At 40.3% G+C, this 25,176-nt stretch overlaps 1 protein-coding gene across 1 annotated transcript in view; it reads left to right on the top strand.

The window, feature by feature from the left end:
- HELB (DNA helicase B) overlaps positions 1 to 25,176 on the top strand; it is a 1,552,493-nt gene that overhangs the window by 559,825 nt on the left and 967,492 nt on the right. Inside the window, exon 5 of the mRNA XM_044088061.1 lies at positions 15,318 to 15,501. Coding sequence (XP_043943996.1) covers positions 15,318 to 15,501 — 184 coding nt within the window. The remainder of the gene's footprint in view (positions 1 to 15,317; positions 15,502 to 25,176) is intronic.

Raw genomic sequence — 25,176 nt, 5'->3', positions numbered from 1 at the left:
CGTTGCCTCACAGCAAGAGGTTCGCTGGTTCAATTCTCGGCTGAGGTTCCTTCTGTGTGGATTCTGCATGCCCTCCCTGTGTTCATGTGGGTTTCCTCCGGGTGCTCTGGTTTCCTCCCACATTACAAATTCATGCATCTGAATAGTTTCTCCCCAGGCCTCCGCTGAAAATTGGCTTTGTTCCAAGTCAGACTTTCCCGGTTAACAAAAGTTAAATAAATAAATAAAATAAAAATAAAGTCCCAGCTTACACTGTCAAATGCTTACTCTGCATCAAGATCCACCAACAACAATAGTGTTTTCTTACATTCTCCTTCATTCTGGATCATCAGTGTTAATGTTGCCAAATGTTTGCCTCCTCTCCACAAACCACATTCATCTATATCTATCAATTTTGGCATCACTTCTATCTATTCTAGACATAAGCACTTTATAGTTAAGGTTTCATATTGAAATGGACCTCTATGAAGCAGGATCTGATGGTTCTTTACCATCTTTAGGTAATACAGTTACCTCCACTTTCTTCCAGGATGTTGGTACTTCTCCTTTTCCAGATCTTTATCAGTTTTTCCCTCCTATCTTCCAAACTTCCACAGGAATACCATGTATTCCTGGGGACTTTCCTGTAGATTGGTTATACATATTTTTTGTCAAATATCCTCTTATCCTGTTAGTAGTTGAACCTTGTCTACCTCAAAGCTTGGCATATTTAAATCTTCCATAAACATTTCCATTTGTACCTTTACTTAATTTCCATATTTCTCTACATTATACAGACTTTCATAGAATTTTCTGAAATATTTCTAATACCTCTAAAGGATTGCTTGTTATCTTCCTTTCTATAGTCTCCCTAAGCTTGGCGACAGCCCTTTCTAATTTCTATTGCCTGATTGTGTGCTAAAAGTTTTGGTGCGCTAGAGTTTTTATCAAAAAAGTTGCTTAACTCCAATCTTTCTAAACTCTGCATATTATGGAGGTAATCCCTTATTTTCTGTTTAGCACTCTGCATTTGCTCCTCTTCTTGTTCTGTGAGATTCCCCCCATTTTGCAATACTTTTAACATTTGTCAATCTCTCTAAATAATTCTTGCTACTTATTAACCTTATCCCCCTTTCTTTTATTTCCAAAACTCCATTTTCATTTTATCCCACTCCCTAGCATTCTGCAGTTGTTGCTGTTCTGGTTCTGTTAGATTCCCCCTATTATGTAATACTTTACATTTGTCAGTCTCTCTAAATAATTCTTGGTACTTCTTAACCTTATCTCCCTTTTTATTTCTACCCCTGTTTTTAAATTCCACTTTAATTTTATTCCACTCCCTAGCTATATTTTTCAGAAGAAATTTCTATCTTCTCTAATAGCTCCTGAATAATTTCTACTACCCATTCCTTAAATTTCTCTCTTTTCAACAGATATGAGGGAAAGCTGCAGTGTCTCATTTTTATTTCATTGCCCTCTGTGTTCATTTTAGTTATTATTGGCACATGATTTGAAATAGTTGTTGGGTATGTATCAAGACCTTCACTTAAATGCACATGTTCCTGTGAAATGTAAATTCTATCTACCCTAGCCCAGTTTTTGTGTCTTGGGGAATAATATGTGAATTCATTCTGAACTCCTCGTACAGAATTCACATCTTCCGTGCCAAATATTTTCATAAATTTCTTCAAAGTTCTAGCCTCTTTTGTTTTATTTTCCCTTCTGGGCCCCCCAAACACATCCTCATTCCTGCAAATCAAATTCCAGTCCCTGCCTATAAGTTATTACTTATATTTCCATGCTGAAAGCTGATTTCCATTATAGCAGTTTTAGGTAGAATATAAATTCAAGCCTGTATAATCCTCCTCCCTTGAAACTAGCCCCTTAGTACTACAAATCTACCATTACGATATTTTTTATCGGAGCTCCCCTCCTGTTGCAATTAATGTAAGTACTCATTTTTTTCCTTTGTCCCAGGTATTCTGCTGAATAACCATCCTGACAAGCTTACTTTATCAAATTCTCATGTTTGTTTCTTTCCAAGTATGTCTCCTGTAGCATAGCTATTTGAACTGTGCATTTTAATGTAAATCATCCTTTCTGTTTTGTATTTATCTGCGAGACTATTGCCATTTAAAGACATAACTTTTTAATACAATGATGCTTTCTGGGTTTTTTTTTTTTTTTTTTTTGGTGTAGCCTCTACTTGTTACTACATGCGGTCTGGTTTTGTCTTATCTTTATAGCTCTCCCTGCTGGGAAAATACCTGAATGCTTTCAGAGAACATTATCTCCTGTCCAATTTCTCTTTATCAGATTGTTGGAAAGAAGGCTTATAATATTCACTGTTCTTTTTCATATACCTGCTGTCTCTTAAAACTTGTTACTAGATCAAGCTAAGAGCTTTAATCCAGTCATTCCTCCACACAAGAGTGAGAAAAAGCACACTATTTTTTCTTTTAACATGTTCTTTTAACCATACTGTTTTTTTTTTTATGTTGCAGTGCCTACATTTCTTAAAACTGGCCAAGAAGAAAGTGAGAAGAAAAAGAAAAAAAAAACACCTATTTCCAGTAGTATCCCCATAACACTTAAAGTAACCAAGAAAATGTTACCTTGTAACATGCAAAGAAAATCATGCAGCACAAGAACAGTACTAGTAAGAAAAAATGTTGCTTTACTTACAGTTAACTCTCCCTCTTCTTTCCTTCCCCAAAGTATTTTTCAGGACATTAATGACATGAAGTAGGGAATATGCTTTAAAGTCCTCCACAAGTCCAACAGTGTCCAAAAAAGTCCCATATTTCCAGATTTTCTTGTTTTGTCATATTTCACAAATATACCATTGCGTTATAATCCCAAATTTGTCAATTTCCACATTCTGGTTTTATTCCTGTTCATCTCCATCTCCCAAATCCTGTCTCTGCCTCACTTCAACATACCCTCGATTCTTCTAGTCAACTCTTATGCTCCCTTCCTTCTCTCCACCATTTTCTGTTGAAAGATTGGAAAAGGTTTCACTGGCTCAGTCACTCTGTGGTGTGTATTGCCAGAAGAACAAGAATCAGAATCTCCTTCTGTTTCGCAGCTCACTTTTGTTGGGAAAACATTTGTATTTCCTCCTTAGCCTGCACTTCATCAAAAAATGATTTTATCCTTCCAGGGAAGAATATTTTGAAGACAACTGGGTACGGAAGTTTGAATCTCACACCTGCTTCTCTGCATTCCCTGAATAATGGAATACATTTACTCTTCTTGTGCCTGGTGCACAGTGGGTAATTATTCTCCACAAACACTCTGCTGTCTCGCACATTTAGTACTTTGTCTTTCTGACACAGTTTTGTCAGAATCAACTCATGCTGGTAGGAACAGACTGTATTAATTTTATGAAAGCACAAATAAGCAACTGGACTGGTATTCCACAACCAGAATTGTTAATTGAAAGGGCACATCATGTGCATGCTCCAAGCCTGGCTATGAAAAAAACAACCTAGACCTTTAATAGTAAAGATGCAATCTTACCAGCAGAAGGAGTTGATTTTGACAAAACCGTGGCAGAAGGAAAAATACTAAAAGTGGGAGACAGCAGAGTGATGTGGAGAATGACTACTCATTGTACACTAGGCAGAAGAGAAGTAAATGGTATCCCATTATTCAGGGAATGTCGAGAAGCAAGCGTAAGATTCAAACTGCTGTACCCAGCTACCTTCAAAATATTTTCCCTGAAAGAACAAATCATTTTTTGATGAAGTACATGCTAAGGGAGAAATACAAAAGTTTGTCCAACAGAAATGAGCTTTGAAACATCAGGAGATTCTGCTGCTTTTTCTCTGGTAAAAAAGACTACAGAAAGACTAAGGTAGTGACACCTTTTCCAGTATTTCAATAAAAAATGCTTGAAAGAGGGGGGAAGCACAAGAGTCGACTTAGAAGAATCTAGAGTATGTTGCAAATGAAGCAGACACAAGGTTTTGGAGAAGGAGATGAACAAGAAAATCTGGAAATCTGAGACTTTTAGACTTTGTTAAATGTGTAGGGGACTCTAAAGCTTATGCCTTGCTTCATGTCATTAACGTTTGGAGAATAAAATCAGTAACTTGGAAAATGACAAATGTAGGATTACAAAGTAATAATTATATTTGTGTAATATGACAGAAGAGAATCTGGAACATTTGGACTTTTTGCACCATGTTAAACTTCTAGGGGACTCTAAAACATGTGCCCTACTTCATATCGTTAATGTTTGGAAAAATACTGAGGAGAGGGCAAGTGGAGGGAGAAAGTTAACTGTTAGTAAAACATTTTATTTCTTAATAGTACTGTTTAAATAGTGCATGATTTTCTTTGCATGTTATAAAATGTCTTTCTTTCTTTCTTTCTTTCTTTCTTTCTTTCTTTCTTCTTGTTCAGTTTTAAAGAAATGTAGGCACCACATTGTAAAAAAAAGTTCTGGTTAAAAGAGCATGACAAAAGAAAAGTGTTTTTTCTCATTCTTGCATAGTGGAATGATTGGGTTAAGGCCATTAGCTTAATCTAGTAACAAGTTTTAAAAAAGCAAGTAAAGGAAAAGAATAGTAATACTATAAGGCTTTTTTATAGTAACAGGTTTTTGTCTGGTTCTCATGTCTCTAGCAGACAATCTGATAAAGAGCAATGGCTTGGACAAATGATTTCTGAAAACATTCAAGTGTTTCCCCAGCTAAGAGAGCTATAAAGATGAGACAAAACCAGACAGCACTAAATAAAACCACAGCCTATAACATGCGTCTTAGCATGGATAACCTTTCCTTTAGGTTAGCTGGAGTCTGTGTGTGATTGTCAGTTTGGAAAATGTTTCCTATTAGGACTACAAAACTTCAATATTTGAAGATGTGCATAGTTTTGTGTGTTAAGTTAATAGTTTTTAAGGGGGTATTGGGGGTGTGTGTATATTTTTGTTTGAGGGTTTTCAATAAAACAAAAAGTTCTGTAAGATGTGACATATGCTGAAATGGAGATTACAATAAACAACTGTATAAAAGATTAACCTGCCAAACAGTACATGCATGCAACACAAAAGTTGAAACTAGATGTAACAAAAAGCTGTTATTTGTAAAAGGTGGGAATAATCTTTCAAGAATATGGTGCTTTCTATAATGTCTTTAAACATTAATGGTCTCACAGATAAATACAAAAAAAGAAAGTAGTGAACAATATTACAAATGTAGAGCGCAAATAGCTATGCTACTGGAGACATACTTGGAAAGACTTGAACATGTGAATTTGATAAAGAAAGGTTTTTCAGAATTGTTATTCAGCAGAATATCTAGGACACCGGACGGGAGGAATACTTTTATTATTCGCAAGAAGATCTCCAATAATAATAGAAGAGGATAAAAAAGACAATAATTGTAGATTTGTAGTACTAAGGGGCTACTGTCAAGGGAAGGGGATTAAACAATGGCATGTATTTATATTCCATCGAAACTGCTATAATGCTGCTTAAGAAAATTCTGGAAGAAATAATCACTTTCAGTAAGGAATATTACTTACAAATGGGGGACTGTAATTTGATTTGCAATAGTGAAGATGTATTTTGGGGGCCTAGAAGGGAAAATACAACAAAGGAGGGTAGATTTTTAAAGAAATTTATGAAAATATTTGGCATGGAAGATGGGAATTCTGTACTAGGGGTTTGGAGAGAATTTACATATTATTCCCAAAGATACAAAATCTGGGTAGACTAGGCAGAATTTACATTTCTCAGGAACATGTGTATTTAATTATAGGTCTTGATACATACCCAATAACTGTTTCGGATCATGCACCAATAATTAAAATAAAAACCCAGGGTAATGCAATACAAATTAGACAGTGGTGCTTTCTCACTTATCTGTGAACAGAGAGGAATTTATGGAATGGGTAATGGAAATTATTCAGGAGCTGTTACAGAAGACAGAAATGTCTTCTGAAAATATAGCTAGGAAGTGGGATAAAATTAAAATGGAGTCTAATAATAGGCTGGAAATAAAAGAAAGGGAAATATGGTTAAGAAGTAGCAATAATTATTTAGAGGGACTGACAAATGTTAAAGTGTTGAAAAATAGGGAGAATCTCACAGAACAAGAAGAGGAGCAACTGCAGAATGCTAAACAGAAAATAAGGGACTGCCTCAATAATATGAGTTTAGAAAGAGTCCTGTTAAGCAGCTGCTTTTTGTTAATAAGTCTAGAGCCCAAAAACTTTTACCACCACGTCCCCGGCAACAGAAGTAGAAAGAGCACTCACCAAGCTTAGGGAGCGTATAGCAAGAAAGATAAGGAGTATTATAAATATTTCCGATAGGGCATACTGTGGTTACATTTTAGCTCAGTGCTTTACACACACTTCTGTATAAATCATGTCAATATTCACAAATGACTTGGAACTATTTACAAAATTCCAGATAGCTAGGCTGGCAGTGTGACAGAGATGACTGCAATTAAGGATACAAACAATATGGAAGAGGGGGCTGAAATTTATTGGAGAAAACTAGCAAAGGAACCAAGTCATTGGGAGCAAATAACTATAGAGGGAAAGGTAATGGAATGGAGAGGCACTAAGAATTTATTTGGACTGCAGGTTAGAGATTCCTTTACCTATCCTATCATGGATTGATATCAGAGTATAGGCTAAGAAAAAGAAATAGGGTAGTCCTAAACAAAAGACCAGCACTGGTAGACATTTTAGTAGAATGTAGGACTGAAATTGCCATTAAGAGAGGAATACTTAGTAAAGCATATAAAATATTGCATGATAACTTGAAGAATCAATCAGAGGAGGTTTGAAAGGATTTGGGAGAGATGTTGGATAAGCAATTCACAAAGAAACAATGGGATATATATAATATAAAAAAAATCTCCCAAATATGCAACACAATCGAGAAGATTTAGAATCTTATCTTTGAAGTTTTTACATAGGTATTTTTATACCACAAGTAGACTCCAAAGAATTTTGCCTCTGGTAGACAAGAAATGTTGGAGGTGTGATGGGAAAGAAAGAGGTAACCGAGAACATATTTTCTGGGAGTGTAATGAGTTGGCAGACTTTAAAGATTACAAACCAAATAAAACTTAAGGGAATACAAAAAGTGTTATGGCGTTCAGGTGAAAATGCAATCCCGACAGTCCACCCTTTATCTCTTCAGTAGCTTGATCAATTACTTTGTATTAATTGATTTGATAAACAGGGGTGTGAATTATTGGCGGTATTAATTCGACATAATGTTAAAATGCCTGAATTGTTGGCCATTAAGTTGGAAGCCCTGGATAACATCATAAGACATGATTTGGAATATGAAAGATATAAATTTGAACACATTCATATATGTAACTGCATTGATCAACACTTTTATATAAGCTAAGGGCTGTTAAACTAAGGAAAATGGAGAGGGACAGAGAAGATTATGAGAACATCTTACCCCCACCCCTCCTCCTCAAGTTTGGGGTAAGAAATTCCAGCAGCGGTTTAATAATACTAATAATTTCCCAGTGAATGATTTAATTAATGGTAAAGGTGCCGGGTTGAATAGTATGAATACTCTTGAACCTAGTGAGACTAACTAACCAATGGACAATTGGTTGGACTAACCACCCCAGAGATATAGTGAGTGGATTAGAGTACGTCATTAGGCTCAGAACCAATGACAGTCCATATCAAACAAGGGGGTTAACCACCAATCCAGTCATCGGGATTTTTACTCTCCTTCAAGGCGGAACCAATGGAACCACAAGAGCAGACCACAACAAAACCAACAAACCCAGAAGTTCAACAACTAATGGATGTAACTGAGGAAGCAACACAATCATAATGGCTTTTTTGGACTCTGGTGCTAACAATTTCAGATTGGTTATGATCCTTGAAGGTGACTTTAAGATTTATAACTATTCGTGTACCTATGCAGAGACTGAAACAGCAGAAGTTTTATCCAAGGGATTAACATGTGTTCCATCGATTAGTGCTGACTTGGCTACAACTTTATTGGACTTAAAAAATCCTTCTATAAAAGTTGAACTTGCAAATAATGATGGAGAACAACTTTAGAGTGGAACATGACTTTAGGATTGTGAGCACCTTCAACCCACCACTCCACCTGGCTCTCCTTTTATTTGAGAAGGTATGCGAGATGGATGCAAGAACAATGTTGGGGAATGGCTTGGTTCATAAAAACAGTTTTCATTTGTACAGGGACAAATTTTCTGTTTTGAAATTTTTAAAATTCCAAAATATCAGGGTTATGAAGGCGGACAAAGGGAGTCAGTATTTATGGATATACTTGATTGTAAAGCAAGAATGTTAAAAATGTTAGAATCTGACAATTATGAACTTGTGTTATTGAATCAGGTGAATGGTGCTTATAAGTTAGTTAAATCACACTTTAATGATTTCTATCACTTATTCATGCGCTAAATTTGTTGATAGTAAATTAAAACATTTCTTAGCAGGGGCGAAACAGATTTGTAAGATTCCTGGCGTTTATTGGACTGTATTAAGTTGGATTATCACTCCTATGATGTACTACTGATCGTTGATGTGAAGGATTTATACACTGCTATACCTCAGGATTTGGGATTCAATGGATGACAGACTTCATATTATAGAAGGGTGTCGAACAGGCGATATAAATTTATATGAGGAATTATTAAACATTATTTTTAGTAATAATGTTTTCTTTATTTTGAAGGTAGCTACTATTTACAAAAAAGCAGCTTGGCGATGGGATCACCTTGTAGTGCTAGTTTTGCTAATATAATTATGACCCATTGGGAGAGTGAATTCGTAATAAATAATCTAGCAATGAGGGACCAGATTTATATGTACACCCATTATTTGGATGATATTTTTATCATTTGGAGGTGTAGTATCGATAAGATTGAGTTTACTGACTACATTAATAACACCACTAATTTTTTTTATAGTTCACCATACCAATATGAATTGGAAAAGATTTCTTATCTTGCTGTTTTGTTAGAAAAAGATGGGGTCAATAGTAAATATATTTCTAGAATTTATAGAAAGAGCACCTATTCTAACATTTTGTTTTACATTTTCTAGTTTGCACCCATTCCGTCAGAAGAGATCTGTAGTGAAAGGTCAGTTAGTACTTGCAGCAAGAATGGCTTCTTTGGATAGTGATTTTTTTAGATGAGTGTTACACCACTACCTCCTGTTTAGTGATGACAGAATTAGACACTAGTTTTATTACTACTTTTAATATGGACTCAACAATGCTTAGGCAAATTCTATACAAGAATTGGGGTATTGGAGGAAGATGTATATATTGGGAGTAAAATCTGCGATAGACCTAAGTTAATTTTTAATACTAAGCATGTCCTAGTGAATGGGATAAAATTGATAGTGAGTACTTTTAGGATGTTTAAGTGTTGCTCTTGCCCCATTGTAAGTATATGGAGATGGGCGACAACTTTAAAATTAGGGGTAGGGTTTATAATATCAAGGGTAGATTTCATTGCAACTCAAAAGAAGTTACATATTTAGTCAAGTGCCAGGCATGCAAAAGTTTCTATATAGGAAAAACAGAACACAAATTTAGTTTATGACCATCAATACAGTATTGGGAAACTTAACTCGCATAATGCCTTGGCTAAACATGTCCTGTCGAATCCTGGTCATAAGTTTAAATATAAAGTAACTAATCAAGCTATTGATCAAGTTATTGAAGAGATAAGGGTGGGCCCTGGGCATTGCGTTAAGAAAGAAATGAATTAATTTGGCAACTGAGACTAAACGCGTATAGATTCCCAGGTTTGAACGATAAATGTTCAGTTAACTGTATATTGAAATTAAAAGCATTGAAAAGAAAATCAATTGTTTTAGAATTTATATTTAAATGCATATTTAGATATTTGTATTTTATGGTTTTTGCAGTGTGGTTTGATTTGATATGTAGTTTTATTAGGTCGTTATGGTGATGCCATTATTTTTGGTCACATGGTATCTTTAGAGGGATATTTAAATGTGATTGTTTTATTTGGAATTAGTCTGATGAAGTTCTTGAAATGTGATGAAAAAAGTGCTTAATAAAATTGTTATAGAGGTTTTATGGTGGTTATGACAATTTTTGGTGTTTGTGTACTTTTCGTCTGAGCACTGTAATGTTTTTTGTATTCCTTTAGACTTTAAAGATTCCCTACAGCCTGCTCTGTTGGAGATGCATTGTGAGCAAATTGGTGCAACTAAGAAAATGTTTTTTTGAGCTATGATGCAAAATCGGAATTGCCTAGACATAGTAAAGCCTTACTGATTCTAATTATGATGGCTACCAAAAAAGCAATTACTAGAAAATGAAAATCAAAGTCTAAACCACCTTTACTAGAAGTAGGGAAGATGGTAACGGAGATAAAACAATTGGAATTAGGATCCTTAGAAAAAAGTAGGAGTAAGTTACATAGAAATAAAATGGGATCAATACATGCAGAGGGGGAACAATGTTTAAAAGAAGGCAGGAATTAAATGAGCTGTATAATAGTTGACTGACAATGACTGGATATATTATAAGTGATGTATAATGTTTGCAGCTACAGTTATGTCGGCATGGTTTGTAATGTGTAATGTTTGCAACTAAGATTGTGTCAATATGGTTTATTTTAATTTACATAAGTGCAAAATTGCCTGTGTCATACATGATAATTTAATAAAGATGTTTCTTGTTTTAAAAAACATGAAAGAAAATGCCAGTAAAAGTTATTAATATGGGGAAAGTGATTTACTGGTTAGACACTACACTGCCTGGATGTCAGCAAAGAAGAAATCTGGTGAAAGTCAGAGAAAACCAACCAAAACAGAGAAAAATCAACTCTGGTTGAGTTTTACAGAGTAATAAAACTGATTGGAAGATAGGCTCCAGTAGTGACAGAAGAGGAAAAAGGAAAGACAGTAATGGTTGATTTATGGTAATATGGGGTTATTGGCAGGGAAGGAGGATTATACTGGCAAGTATGTATATTCCACCTAAAACTACCATTATGGAGCTTAACGGATGTTTAGGAGGAATAATCATTTTTCAGTAAGAAATATTTATGGGGTTGGGCATGGAGCCTGCTTTGCATTAGTATTGATGTGTTATGGGGAAGTAGAAGGGAAAATATAACAAAAGGGGGTGGATTCCTGAAGAAATATATGACCATGTTTGGAAAGGATTGTCTGAATTCAGTACTAGGAACTCATAAGAAATGGCATATTATTCCCCAAGGTACAATAGCTGTGCTAGACTGAATATAAATTATATTTCATGGGAGGATGGATATTTACTTGAAGGCTCTGAAACACATTTAATAACTATTTCTGATCATAAACCAGTAAAGATTAAGATAAAGATGCAGGATAATGGAATAGAAATGAGACACTGTTTTTTACCTACTTATCTGTTAAAAAAGTGGAATTTAAGGAATGGGTGATGGAAATTATTCTAGAGTTGCTAGTAAAGATAGAAATTTCTTCATAAGTTATAGCCAGGGTATGGAAAAAGTGAAAATGGATTTTAAAAATTTGATAGGAATAACAGAAAACTATGGGAATGAATCTGACAACGATTTAAGTATTGCAGCAGAAGGTGACTCTCAAACAGCAGGAGGAGGAGCATTTGTTGAATGCTGCAGAACAAGAAGGCGAGCATTTGCTGAATGCTGTTTGGGAAATAAGAGTATTTTGGATAGTATACATGAGTTTGGAAGAGTCGCTGTTTAGGTTTTTTTTTTTTTTTTTAATAACCCTTCCAGAGCACAGAAGGATGTATCACAGGTTGTGTAGCATTGGAATATTATTGTGTAGCATTGGAATATTTTCATGTCTGTATGAGTTTTCTCCAGGTACTATGGTTTCCTCCCACATCTCAGAAAGACACTATTGGGTTGGCTTCACTAAATTGTCCATATATTTTATATTTATATTTATATTTGCCCTTATGGCCATGGTCTGGTTGAAAATGTGCTGTGGAGCAGCACACTTAAATAATAAAAGATTTTTAAACATAGTCCTTAGTTGAGTATTTTTTCACCTGTCACAATGTAGCACTTTTTTCTGTGAATTATAACCCAAGACGTTTATGGTGTTCTCTTTACTGTTTTGAGGTAGAGGATGACATTGACAGCTGTCATATGTTTAGTGTAATTGCTGAACATCAACGGAGAAGAAAGTTGTTGGCCTACCTGTGCCCAGGGAAGTGGTAGCAGTACACATCTCTTTGTGAGTGGCCATTGGGATGAACATCCTTGTAGCTGCAGGCATATGTCTGAGCATTGCTGCTGGGACAAATACATGGAGAACAGGTCTGGACCTGCACCTCCATAGAGTAAGAGCAGCATTCACCTGGTACACTTAGATGCTGCTGGAGATGACCTTGTCATCAATTAGTGAGGACTTTGACAAGAGGGCAAGAATGCACTCCTTCATTTCTCCCACTGTTTGGGAGGTATTCTCTCAAGGCTCTGTTTTTTTTCTTGCCTTTGGTTGATCTACCTATATCTACATAATCTACCAACGTGATCTCAGTGAGTGGTCTTGGGGAGCATCACTGAATGATGGACTCTCCCCCTGATGCTATCACCCAGTCCTAGGTACCTGTGGGCCAGAATGCCCTGACTGAGGAGGTTCCTTCTGATAATTCTGCAGGGCCTATGCCTAAGGGCCTAGTCAAGAAGTTTGATGTTTGGAGGATGTTTTGAGTCGGAGATGCAGGACTGTACCATTAAGGAAGGTTGGCCTTGATATCTTCTCACATCACACTACCTTTACCTAACACCTAAACCAATGCCAGTCTGTCCCCAGATGAGCTCGCATCCATTGGTAGTAGAGATAGTTTTACTCTGCTGCTATCTGGATCCTTTGAGGCTTTGGAGGATCTCAAGGCTAATGTTATTGCTATGGACAAGGATAGTGGATTCACCCTGACAACCTTATCCCACAGGTTTATAAACAATAGCTTAGGCTGGCATTTGACACTTCTTCCTTTTCCCGAGAAGTTCCTGATGTAGTTTCTTGTACGTAAGTTGAGGAGCCATGGGTAATCCTTCCCCCTTGGAGCTAGTCATTTGAAATGCCATCAGAACAGCCCAGAGGTATCCTGACTCTATCCTTTCTGCTCCAAATTATGCTATTGATGTTTATAAGCCACCAGCTAAGTTGGCAGAGCAACTCTAAAGCACTCAAATACTGACTCCAGAGTGTGTTTTTGTCCAGCATAGCTCCTAGAGACTTCAGCATTTTGTCAAATTACTGTCTATTAAAGAGTCTGAAACTTTGAACAGATATGCTGTTCTGGATCTTAGGGCCCTGAACAGTTCTTCGGTCATATCCCAGTTCCTGTCCCACCTTACTTGGAAGGCTGTAGTGAAGACTGAGGATTTTCCTGCATCTGGGTTTAAGGAACATCTTCATTAAACACTGGTGCTGACATTGACAGTGGGATACCATGGCGTCTGCTGTAATTTTGACAGTGCTGATACTTCATCTGGTGCCACAGGCTCAATTGTATATTTGCACATGGATGACACGGTTGAGAGACAGTTGCCATAATGGTTAAAGTCTGTGCTTCTCCTGCACAAGGTCAAAGGTTTGATTCTGACCTTAGGCCAATGCCTATGTGGAGTTTGCATGCCCTCCCTGTATCTGTCTTCTCACCTCCCAAAAACATGCTGAGTGTTTCTACCTCAAACTTGCACAAGAATAGCCTGGCAGCATCACAGACTCAAGATTGTGTCTTTTGGGGAAAGAGTTGTAAAGACCAACTGCTTTTGGCATCATTTGTGGTTCACAGTATTCATTAGACAGGAGAACACTGATTGATTACAACCATGTTCCATGTCAGGTCTAGCCACTAGTCAGTGTGCAAATTGGCTTTAGGTAATTTGCTCATGTTAAACCAAAAGATTTAGAGCTCACTCTGAAGACCAGACTAAAACCACTACAAAAGGGGGTGCTGGCAAAGTCGTTCCCTGGAGCAAAGAAATGTAGCCAAAAATAAAGAAAATCAATTTAATAAACAGATGAGTGCTTTCATCCATGAGCAATTGGAATTCATCAGAACTAAGGTGCCTTGACATTAAAATCAATATATATGTAGTAAAAAAAGATCACATGCAACAAACCAACCAATAATAAAACTCCAACAATTAGTACATCAGTTAGTTAAATTCAGTTAAACAAATCCTTAATATAATTCACTAACCAAACAATTTTAAACAAGTAACAAAAAAAAACTCATCTTATCTTGAGTTTGACTCTCGGTTAACTTTATTTGAGAAAAAAACTTACCAAATTTAAACTTTTACCAGTGGATAACATGTACCTTAAAGAATGTATTTCCTGTAGGCAGGTGCCTAAGGGATTAAGTTTATGGAAGTGTCCTAATGGTTTAAGTGAGGATGTGGAACTTTATAAGGAGCTTGTTAACCTATTTGATTGTAGTTGTGCTGTGATGAGAATTATTGTACATAGTAACCAAAAGCAGATGCAAGTTTTTCTTGATGAAATCAATTTAATTGAAGCTTCTCTTAAGGATGACTTGTTATTCCAAGTTAAACAAGACAATTATTTTAATATTTTTAAATGATTTAGACCATGACCCTTCCATTTCATTGCTTTTGTTGGGCTAGCTAAGGGCCCTCTTGATTTCCTACATGTTACATTTTGGGTCTGGGATAGTATTTGAATGAGGAGGCTTCCGAGAAAGAGGAACAGAAGTTAGAATCTCTATTGAAGTAGAGGAATAAAGATGAAAGTTAAAGTGCCACTGAAATTAGGAAATTGGCAGTCCCGTTGATTTTTGTTGGAGTAGATTGTAAAGGCCTTATTTGTAACTGTTCATATTTATAGAGCATGTGTTTGACCATTACAATGTTGCTTCATTACTGCAAATTGACACCTTTTCAAGTTGAGATCATGACATTTTTTGTGTTCATTTTTTTTGCATCTTTTAAGTTTTTTAATGTTTTCCTCCATGTGTAATCTTAACCTAATAATCCTTGTGTAAAACATACTTCAAGTCTTCATGCTAAAGAATTAGAATGGTGGGAAAAGTTTTTGGTTCAAATGCACAGGACCATGACTGAGCCCAGTTTCACTGCACCAGTTAGAACTGTCATGAGAGCTGCAGTAGCACTAAGATACATTGATACAATAGGAGCATATGTTGAAAAGATGGACTATTGTTTTTCCATATCAGTGAAGTAGTTTTTCTTTTCAATTTGTCATGTTTTTGCATGCAAGTTTGATGCTGTCATATTCTGGATGACTTATAAGTCTACTGTCATCGAAATGCTGCATTTTTAACTGTCCCTAAAATAGTGTAAATATTTTTGTAGATTGCATGGAGCTTTTGGTTTGCAAAGCAGCAGTCAAAAGACAACATGGAGAATGAACCCTGGAAATTCTCAGATGCACGAGTTTTGGTTGTAGATGAAGGAAGTCTGGTATCTGTACGTATTCTGGCTTCAGTCTTAAAGATGCTGGTGAACCATGGAAAGTTGTCAAAACTCATTATCCTTGGTAAGTGGATGTTGTAGGCTAACAAAGCATTTAAAATGGATACTCATGCATAAGTTGTTTATTAGATTCATAGGGCCTTTAAGTGTAAACTTTCACCTTAAATCAGAGAGTTGACACATCAAAATATAGCATTCTCGTCTGAATTTCTAGGCTTTTCATTAAAAGACTTTTACTCTTCTTTGACAAGACTGCAGGTCATAGGAACATTGTAAAGTGGAAGACTGAATGCGAAGCCTACCTGATCTAAAGGAGCAAATACACATTTAAAACATTCATATTTGACTATCAGGGCTGGAACACTGAGACAAATGGCATTTCTACTTGTTACTTGTTTAAGACTCCATTAGGTTTCTAACTGCACTGAATAAACATGATTAAAGGACTATTGTCATTTCACTGAGAATATTAATTAGATGTAGCTCCTACTGCATCTCTGATATGTTCTGTAAAGATCAGTTCCCAGTAGTCTGCATAATGTAGCTGTACATTTTCTTTCCATTAGGATGATCTTGATTTTGTCTATAGTTTTCTCTCCAGTTGAAGCCATAATTGCAGTGGTGGCTGGTGACTTCAAATCAAAGGGGGGCTACAGGAGACAGGTGAATGGGTGGGGCCAATGGGAAGGGGTATGACCAACTATAAAGGGGTGGAGCTATGCTCAAAACCACAAAAACTGGGACTTTAATTAAATAAGCTGCCCTGGGTGCCAAACCATCATTATGAGAGTCCAATCAAGACAAAATGAAGTGTGGAAGAAAAAAAATATTTCAATGCATTGGCTACATGACAGCTTACTTAATATCTAGATGGAAACAAAAAGGTTGTGAGGCATGAAAAAATAAATGACTTTTTAAATACATTACTGGTATGCCAGTCAAAATCAAGTATAAAAAAAATCAAGGAGCACTCAACTCAAACCACTTCTCCTTGGACTGCAGTTCTAATAACTTATATTCAGCTTTATAAAAGTACCAAGTAACATGCTGAAAGTAGCAATCTCTGTGATAAGCACTAGGTAACCTAAGTAGTTACTTCATTTTCTCTGCAACCTGTGGGTATCGGATCCGACCTCAGATCCGAGCTGACAGCTTTACTAGCTAAAAGGTCCGAGCTCCTGGCTCCTCCCCTTTAACCATAATCCCCTGCCACATGCTCCCTTTCCTCAGATCTCGTTTGCCGTGGCTGAAAGAAGCTTCTAGTGAAGAGCTCCTAAGGCGTGGGTGAGAACTTTCCAGTTTGTATTTCAAAAAAGTCAGAGAGAAGTTGATTTTTAGGTAGTGTGTGAGTGATTTAATCTCCAATCGTCGAGTGATAGCCTTAGTTTAAATTTTTCTGGAAAATTTAGCTTATTTTTGTGTTTCCCTCCCCTTAGTGTGTGTGTGTTTAGTGTGATGGCTGAAGAGCCCAAAGCCATTTTTTCTAAATGCACTAAGTGTGGCCATAAGCTTTCCCCAGCTGATGGCCACACTCAGTGCGTTTTGTGTGTGGGGGTGGCCCACTTGTCCACCAGCTGCCAGATATGTGCAGTGTTCAACCCCCGGGCCATCAGGGATAGGAAGAACAAGTTGATCCTGGCGGGTTTGTTACCGCAGGACACTTCTTCCTCTCCCTCTAAGGCACAGGCTGTTACTGCAGTCCCCGTTCCTTTAGATCCCCCTGAACTCTGCCTGGGACTCAACCTCCCTCTTCTATGCAGGGTTCAGGGGACTCTGTTCAGGGGACTCTTCTGCCTCTACCAGAGAGAAGAGGCACAAAGAAAAGGAAAAACATAGAAGCCACAAGAGGCGGGCTGAGACTCATCCCTCAGCCCCGCCATCTAAAGTTGCTAGTCCCTCTATGAGGGCTTCCGGATCGTCTCCCTCTCAGCTCCGTTCGCCTTGTTTCTCGCCGGAGGAGGAGGACCGGTCTCCCTCGCGGTCATTGAGGCGACCCTCCCAGCCCGCCTCAGTGACCTCTTCTAGATCTACAAGAAGCCTGACCGACGCGGACATGGATCGGATGATGCGTCGATTTTTGCAGACTCAGATGCAGATGGGGGTGCTCCTGCCCCCCCCCAGGAGGGAGAGCAGCCCCTCTTTTTGCCCCGATAGCTCCTTCTCCAACCCGTTTTCGAGTTTCTGAGTCATCAGATCTGGGCCCTTTCGGAACCGGGGAGTTGACGGCGCTGATAGTTCTGGTAACTTCGACACCGACTGTACCCTAGAGCGTGTCGGATCCTAGCTCTTGGTGCCGAGAGCCAAGCGTCGGATCCGTAGGGGTGGGTGTGTCTTCGGCGCCGTTCAGGTTTGAGCACACTTCCCTCTCGGATCTGACCACATCAGCTCCGACACCGATCCCTACTTCAGAGCCGAGGAGGCTGCTTTCGGAGCCTGGGGAAAGCGGCTCGCCTTCGGTGTTTGAGGTAGTGGAGAGGGTTCTGTCGAGACCTTCCAGATCCCTGGTCCGGGTGATGGATCCTCCCGCCCCCCCCCTATGCATTTGGGTCTATCCTCCATCATCCGACCACTGGGACAGCCTGCCTCGACCCTCCAGTTAGTTCCCTTAGAGGAACAGGACCCTGTAGGAGAGCCCTTCTCGGATAGTCCCACCAAGGAGGTCCCTCACAAACGGAAGTGTAAAAGGAGGCACCTGGACTCCCTGGAGTCCCTCACGGAAGACACAGATTTGGATGAAGGGGAAGGTTCCCCAAGGTCACCCCCTGAGGATGTCTCCTTTGGAGACATCATGGAAATGTTGTGAATTAGAAGGGGGTGGTCTGCCCAAAAACCTTCCTCGGACAAGTCTGTGTTTCTGGAGGCGTTTGAGGCAGGCCCATCTACCTCCTGGGTGTCCCCCCTTGCTGACCCCCTGGTAGACTTAATTACTACCAGGGAGTGGAAGGAGCCGGACACTGTGGAGCCAATTCCAAGAAGGCCAGATAAAATTCTTAGCCCTCCCCCTGATGGGCAGGCCTAGTCTAAGGGTTCACCTGTGGATGCCATGTTGGTGGCGGCTGCCACAAAGAAGGAACTCACACAGGAGAGTTCCTCTGTCTATCCTGCGGATAAGGAATCTCGGACATTGGACCGCATTGGGAAGCGGATGTTTGCTTCAGCCACCTTCTCTGTAAGGGTGCTGAACTACATGGCACACATCATCAGACTCCAGCAAGACCTAATAAAGGAATATGCTGCAGCTCCACCGGAGTCCATGATGGTCGAGGATAAGAGGACTTTCTCGACTCGTATGGCCACTCTAAAGTCTATATCTAACACGTCTATGTGGCTACTCTCCCATGCTATGGAGGGAGCCGCTAGAGCTAGCAGAGCAGGGGTCGTCTTGCGGCGTCATGCCTGGGTCCGCCTTTGTGATTTTGTGGAACCCTTTAAGGCGTCCTTCACGAACGCGCCCTTTGATGGTTCTTTGCTCTTTGGCAAGACCGTCCGCGAGACGCTGGTCCAAAGCGAAAAAGACGGGAAGACGCTGTCTGCCGTCGGGGTCCGCTTCTCTAATCCCCAGCAATCCTTTTCCAATAATCAAAGGGGACAAAAGAAGATGTGGTTCCGGAAGTCTCAGCAGTCCCGCCCAGCTTCGGACCCCTCATCCTTCAGAGGCAGAGGAGGACAAGGTGGACGCTGGCCCAGAGGCAGAGGGGGGCTGCGTATCTTCGGGTCTAGAGAACCGTTCTCGGACAGGCCCGCGCAACAGCCATGAGGGCTTACCCGGCTGTCCCTCTCTGGAGGCAGTCGGGGGGGGGCGTTTGTCAGAGCACCTACTAAATTGGGAGTCCATCACGACGGATCGATGGGTGCTCCGAATCATATCCAGAGGTTATTCCATTCCCTTCCTAAGTCCCCCCCCCCCATGAAGCGCCTCCCCGATGTCCCACCCGATCAAAGGGAGGTGACAGCTTCAGAGATTTCAAAGCTGCTAGAAAAAAAGAGCCATCCAGCACGTCCCCCCAGACTAATTCGGATTGGGCTATTACTCCAGGTTCTTTTTAGTGCCAAAAAAGACGGGGGACTTAAGACCGATTCTAGATCTTTCTTCCCTGAACCTGTTCATTCCCAAAGAGAAATTCCGGATGGTCACTCTTCAATCAATTCTCCCCCTCCTTTGGGAGAATGACTGGATGTGCTCCATAGACCTCAAGGATGCGTACTACCACATTTTGATGGACGGACGATCCAGGAGGTTTCTCCGCTTCTGGCTGCGAGCCAGTCATTATTAATTCAGGGTTCTTCGTTTGGCCTCACCTTAGCCCCCAGGTGTTCACCAAGGTCATGGCAGTGGTTGCATCCCACCTGACACTCCAGGGCATTCGGGTCTTTCTATACGTGGACGACTGGCTCCTCACCGCCTCCAACAGGCATCAACTGTGTGTTGCCAGGGATTATGCTCTAACTCTTGCCCAGAGTTTGGGCATTTTGGTAAACCTTCAAAAGTCCTTTCTTCATCCTGTGCATGTCCTGGAATTTATAGGGGCCAAATTGGACACTCGCCTGTCTCGGGCCCTACTAACTTCAGACAGGGTGAGCAGTTTGTCATGTCCGGTTATAGCCCTCCTTCAGAACCCGGCTCCATCGGCAGAGTTAGTCCTGAGAGCACTAGGCTCCATGGCGGCGGCAATCAGTCTTTGGCTACACACGCATCTACGAATGAGGATTCTGCAATGGACCCTTCAAGTCCAATGGTCTCTGTTGCTACATCCATTGAACACCCCTATTCCCCTGAGCAGGGCTTGCAGGGACTCCCTCCTCTGGTGGCTTCGCTCACCGGAGCTGCGGGAAGGGAGACCCTTCGTGATGCCTCCGTCCCAAGCCACGTTGACCACGGATGCTTCTCGCCTCGAGTGGGGGGGGGGGCATTCTTTGGGCAGAACCGTCCAAGGCACGTTGACCCCCTTAGAGACCGCTTTGCATATCAGTGTCCTAGAGATGAGGGGGGTGCTTCTGGCATTGCAAGCTCTCCAGGACCTTCTTCCTCTAGGGACTATTGTGGTTCAAACAGATAACATGGCGGTAGTCTGGTACATAAACAAACAGAGAGGGACCAGATCTTATCCCTTTGGTCGGGAGGCCGTGAGAGTTTGTTAGTGGGCGATATTCACCAACCACTTTCTGGTAGGAATGCACATTCCGGGTCGGTCCAACATTCTGGCAGACAAACTGAGTCACATGATCCTCCCACCGTATGAGTGGTCCCTGAAACCATCAGTTGCGAAACAGATCTTCCTCAAATGGGGTCTACCTTGCTGTGATCTTTTTTGCTTCTCCGTCCAACACAAAGTGCATCGAGTTTTTTGCGATACTTCCCCCACCAGAGGAGAGCCCCAGAGACGCTCTGGTTCATGCTTAGCCACCCGGTCTCCTCTATGCCCCCCCCTTCCTGTTATGACGAAGTTCATTCAGAAAGCATGTCGGTTGGGGAGCACAATTATCCTCATAGCCCCATTCTGTCCTCGCCAGTTCTGGTTCCCTTCTCTGCGGTCTCACAGTGTAGTTCCTCCATGGATCTTGGATCCCATTCCGGATCTGATTTCGCATCCTGTGGGATTGCAACCCCCGAACCTGGTAAACCTCAAGCTCGTGGCTTGGTTGATCCAGTTCCACTGATGGCAAGGACTCCCAGCATCTCATCACCAGTAATGGCCATTCTGGTAGCGGCTCACAAGCCTGCTACCAGGAAAATTTACAGTTGTAAATGGAAGCATTTTTCTGTCTGGGCTAAGGACAAGGGCTTAGATCCCTTTACCGTCCCTATTCCGGCGGTTCTTGATTTTCTGTCACACATTTTTCATCAAGGAGCCAGTGCATCTACAGTTAAAGTACAATTGGCAGCTATTTCCCATTTACATGTAGGGGATGGGCTGGGATCTTAAAGATATGCAAAACCTTCTTGAAAGGTAATTTTCTATTGAAACCACCAGTTAAGACTGTGGTCCCACCATGGGACCTAACTTTGGTTTTACAAGCATTGACAAGCCCACCTTTTGAGCCTGCTGCCTCAGTTCCATTAAAGTTCTTATCATGGAAAACAGCCTTTCTAGTTGCTATTACTTCAGCCGGGAGGGGTTTGGAACTTCAAGCCCTTTGCATGAAACCCCCTTATCTAATCTTTCATAGGAATAGAGTGTCTCTCAGGACTAACCCTTCCTTCTTACCAAAGGTGGCTTCGGAGTCAAATATTAATCAGTCGATTAATTTACCAGTGTTCTTTCCCAACTTTCAGAACAAAGGGGAATACAAATTACACAAGTTGGAAGTACATAGACAACTACGTTTTTACTTGCACAGGACGAAGGATACTCGCAAGGCTGATCAATTGTTTGTGTCCTTTGCCAAATCTGCTCTGGGTAGAGCTATTACCAAAGTTACCTTAGCAAATTGGATTTCACAGTGCATCATTCATGCGTATGTAGCCTCAGGTAAACTTGCTCCTATCGGAGTCCATGCCCACTCAACCCGATCCATAGCCGCATCAGCAGCCTTCTGGTCCAGGGTTCCCCTGGACGACATATGTTCAGCAGCTACTTGGTCCTCTTCCCATACATTCATTTCTCATTATAAATTGGATATGATATCCAGGAATAGGGCTTCCTTTGGCTCCGTGGTGCTTCGGAATATCCTTCCTTGAGGGCCTCCCAAGGTTTTAGGTAGCTGGGGACTCTGTCCCACAGGTTGCAGAGCAAATGAAGTAACTACTTCAGATAAAGAAGTTATGTACTCAGCATAACGTTCCATCTGAGTAGGTACTTCATTTGTCTGCAACCGATCCCCCCTCCATGCCCCCTAACTATTATTGTGGTTCCTGATCATGACTGAGATTGTTTCATGTGTTTAGGCATTACTTGGTCCTCTGTCGAGGGTCTTAGTTGTTAGATTAAGCAAACTCGATCTGAGGAAAGGGAGCATGTAGCAGGGGATTATGGATAAAGGGGAGGAGCCAGGAGCTTGGATCTTTTAGCTAGTAAAGCTGCTGGCTCTGATCCGAGGTCGGATCCGATACCCACAGGTTGCAGACAAATGAAGTAACTACTCAGATGGAACGTTATGGTGAGTACATAACTTCTTTTTATTGGCTGTTTGGGCAGTTTTTCCATCTCTCTCAACTTTCTGATTTAAAAGGCCCTCATTTGCACATGTTTCCCCCCGTTCCTGTAACTAGTTTAGTCCAGAAACAGATTCTTAGTTTTAGCACTTGAATTTGCTTATTCGTGATAAGCACTTGTTCAGAACTTGTTGTAAGCACTAAATAAGCTACTAATTACTACAGCACTCAACCTTTCTTATTACCTAGAGGGAAACAGTTTTGGTACTTACTTTCCTCACTTGCTGAGAGAAAAACAGCTCTTGTACTCACTTTCCTCACTTATCTGGAGGAAAATAGTTTTTTATTCAGGCATGTCCAAGGGTCAGCTCCCAGTGTTCTCTCATGTCTATCAAATGAATCTGGGCATCTTGGGGCAATGTAGAAATTGCCTCATGTACACATACAACCCTCCCCTAGTACCACCCAACACTACAACGTGTGAGAGATGCATTTATCTAGCCAAACTGGAGGTAAAGCTCTCTCCAACCAAGACTGAACTTGACAGTCAAGGGGAGAAGGTAAACTCACTGAACTATCCCTGTGTCACAAGATGGGTTGCCAACTGGCTCACTGACAGAACCCACACTGTGAAAGTAGCAGACTCCAAATCCGACTTCAGACCAGTGACAAGTGGAGTACCACAGGGTTCATTCTTGGGTCCTCTCCTGTTTGGTATCTACTTCTCTGAAGTACAGGCTAACACAGAAGGTCTTTGGCTAACAAAGTTTGCAGATGCCTGCAAACTAGGAGCCATATTCGAAACTCCTAATGATGTGGACATCCTACAAAAGGGCCTCACAGATGCCTGATGTCAAAGCCATGGCCTCATGCTCAATGCCAAAAAGTGCATTGTCATCCCCTTTGGTAAAAACTCTGTACCCATGAACTACAACATGGGTGGTAGTGTACTTAACACCGAAAGTGTGATAAGAGACCTTGGGACACAGGTGGACAGTAGTCTCTCCTTTGATAATCACATTGCCACAATAGTCAGGAAATCCTTCTACGTGGCACACCTTATCACAAAAGGTTTCTCATCCAGAAAAAGAGGTCATTGTTCCAGTCTACTCATCACTCATTAGACCCATTACAGAGTACAATGCCCCTTTTGGTATATACCTCACAAGACATCTACAACAACTGGAAAGGCCACAGTAATACCTCACAAAGAGGATTACCAGCCTCAAGCAGATGCCCTATGCAGACCTTCTCAAAAAAGTCCAGCTGTACTCCATCGCATATCACCTACTCAGAGGTGATCTCTGCCTAACATACAAAGCTATGTCAAACCCAGAGCTGTTGGACATGCTCCACTTAAAGAAATCCCAATCCCTCCGAGCTACACGCTCTAGGGACCTAAACCGTGTCACCACAATAAACAGAACATGCCTGAGGGATAGATTCCTGTCCCAGAGACTTTCCCATACTCTGGAATAAATTACCTATCTATATCAAACAAAGCTCCTCATTAGCACTCTTCAAGAAAAATCTTGATGATTGGATGGGAAATGGGAAATTCACCCCTGGGGCTGGGCTTGTATAGGCCCTAGGGCCGATACCCTAGTGCCTACCTATGAACCCCCACTTGTAAAAATGTTTCTTATCCAAAAAAAGACCTGCTGCCTGACAACAACTATCTACTTGTTTCATGGGGAAAACGTGATCAAAGTAAAAAAAATTAACAGCAAACAAGAAACAAGCTCAAGATAAATTGCTTAAAGGATTACTACACAGGTAACGGACCACACATGATAGATTGGCATTCCGTTTAGTTTACGGGTAAAGCCTGCAAAGATGGCTGCAAGTCTCCAACAAATGTAATGAGCTTCTAAAAATACTGTAATCCTGTTCTTTATTACAAATACTGTCATACGCATTCAATACCTAACGCTTATACGTTATCTAGTTATGTAAATATTCCCTGCATGGCAACATCAAAAAGGCTTTCAATGTTGGCATTTCTTTAACAGTATGCTTATTAAAGCTTACTTGCATCTTACAGTCTCAGACATGCTTACCTGATGGTCATTAAAGCATTGCTACTTAAACACAGCAACAGGGACTGCAACATGCATTTTAATAAGCATAAATCAGTGGTATAAAAATATGACCGAAAACCAGAACATTCTGCAATATCAAAGACTGTAGTACTTGTGTCTACCTTGGATGGGGGGATACTCTGCACACTTACACTGCATAACAGCTCCTTGTCTTGCTTGGACACATCCAGAGTCACTACATGGGGGAGTGGGGTGCAATATGTCACAATTTGAAATGTCTCTGGCTGACGGTGATGGCCCTGACACATTTGTCATACCTCTCAACCTGAGAGCAACAAATCTGGACAAAGCTATAAGTAGAAGTGGGACAAAGGCCAAAAAATAAGCACAATTTTTAAATACTGCTCTTATAAACTTAGAAAGATAATAGAATAGTAGGTTTTACATTAGTGCCATACAGACAGCACTAAAATTGCTCTTATATAAACTTAGTTGACAGAATAACAGGTCTTGCTTTAGCATGCATTTTTCTGAAGGGTATGAAGTCTGAAACTCAATGTCTGTCATTATATAGTGACTTCATTCCTAATGGTTTGCCAGAAAA

This window comes from Protopterus annectens, chromosome 11.part0 (assembly GCF_019279795.1).
Source record: "Protopterus annectens isolate FY-2018-M chromosome 11.part0, PAN1.0, whole genome shotgun sequence".
In the NCBI taxonomy this organism is placed as follows: Eukaryota; Metazoa; Chordata; order Ceratodontiformes; family Protopteridae; genus Protopterus; species Protopterus annectens.
Note: the sequence above shows the minus strand (reverse complement) of the source record. Positions and strands in the feature narration are given on the sequence as shown.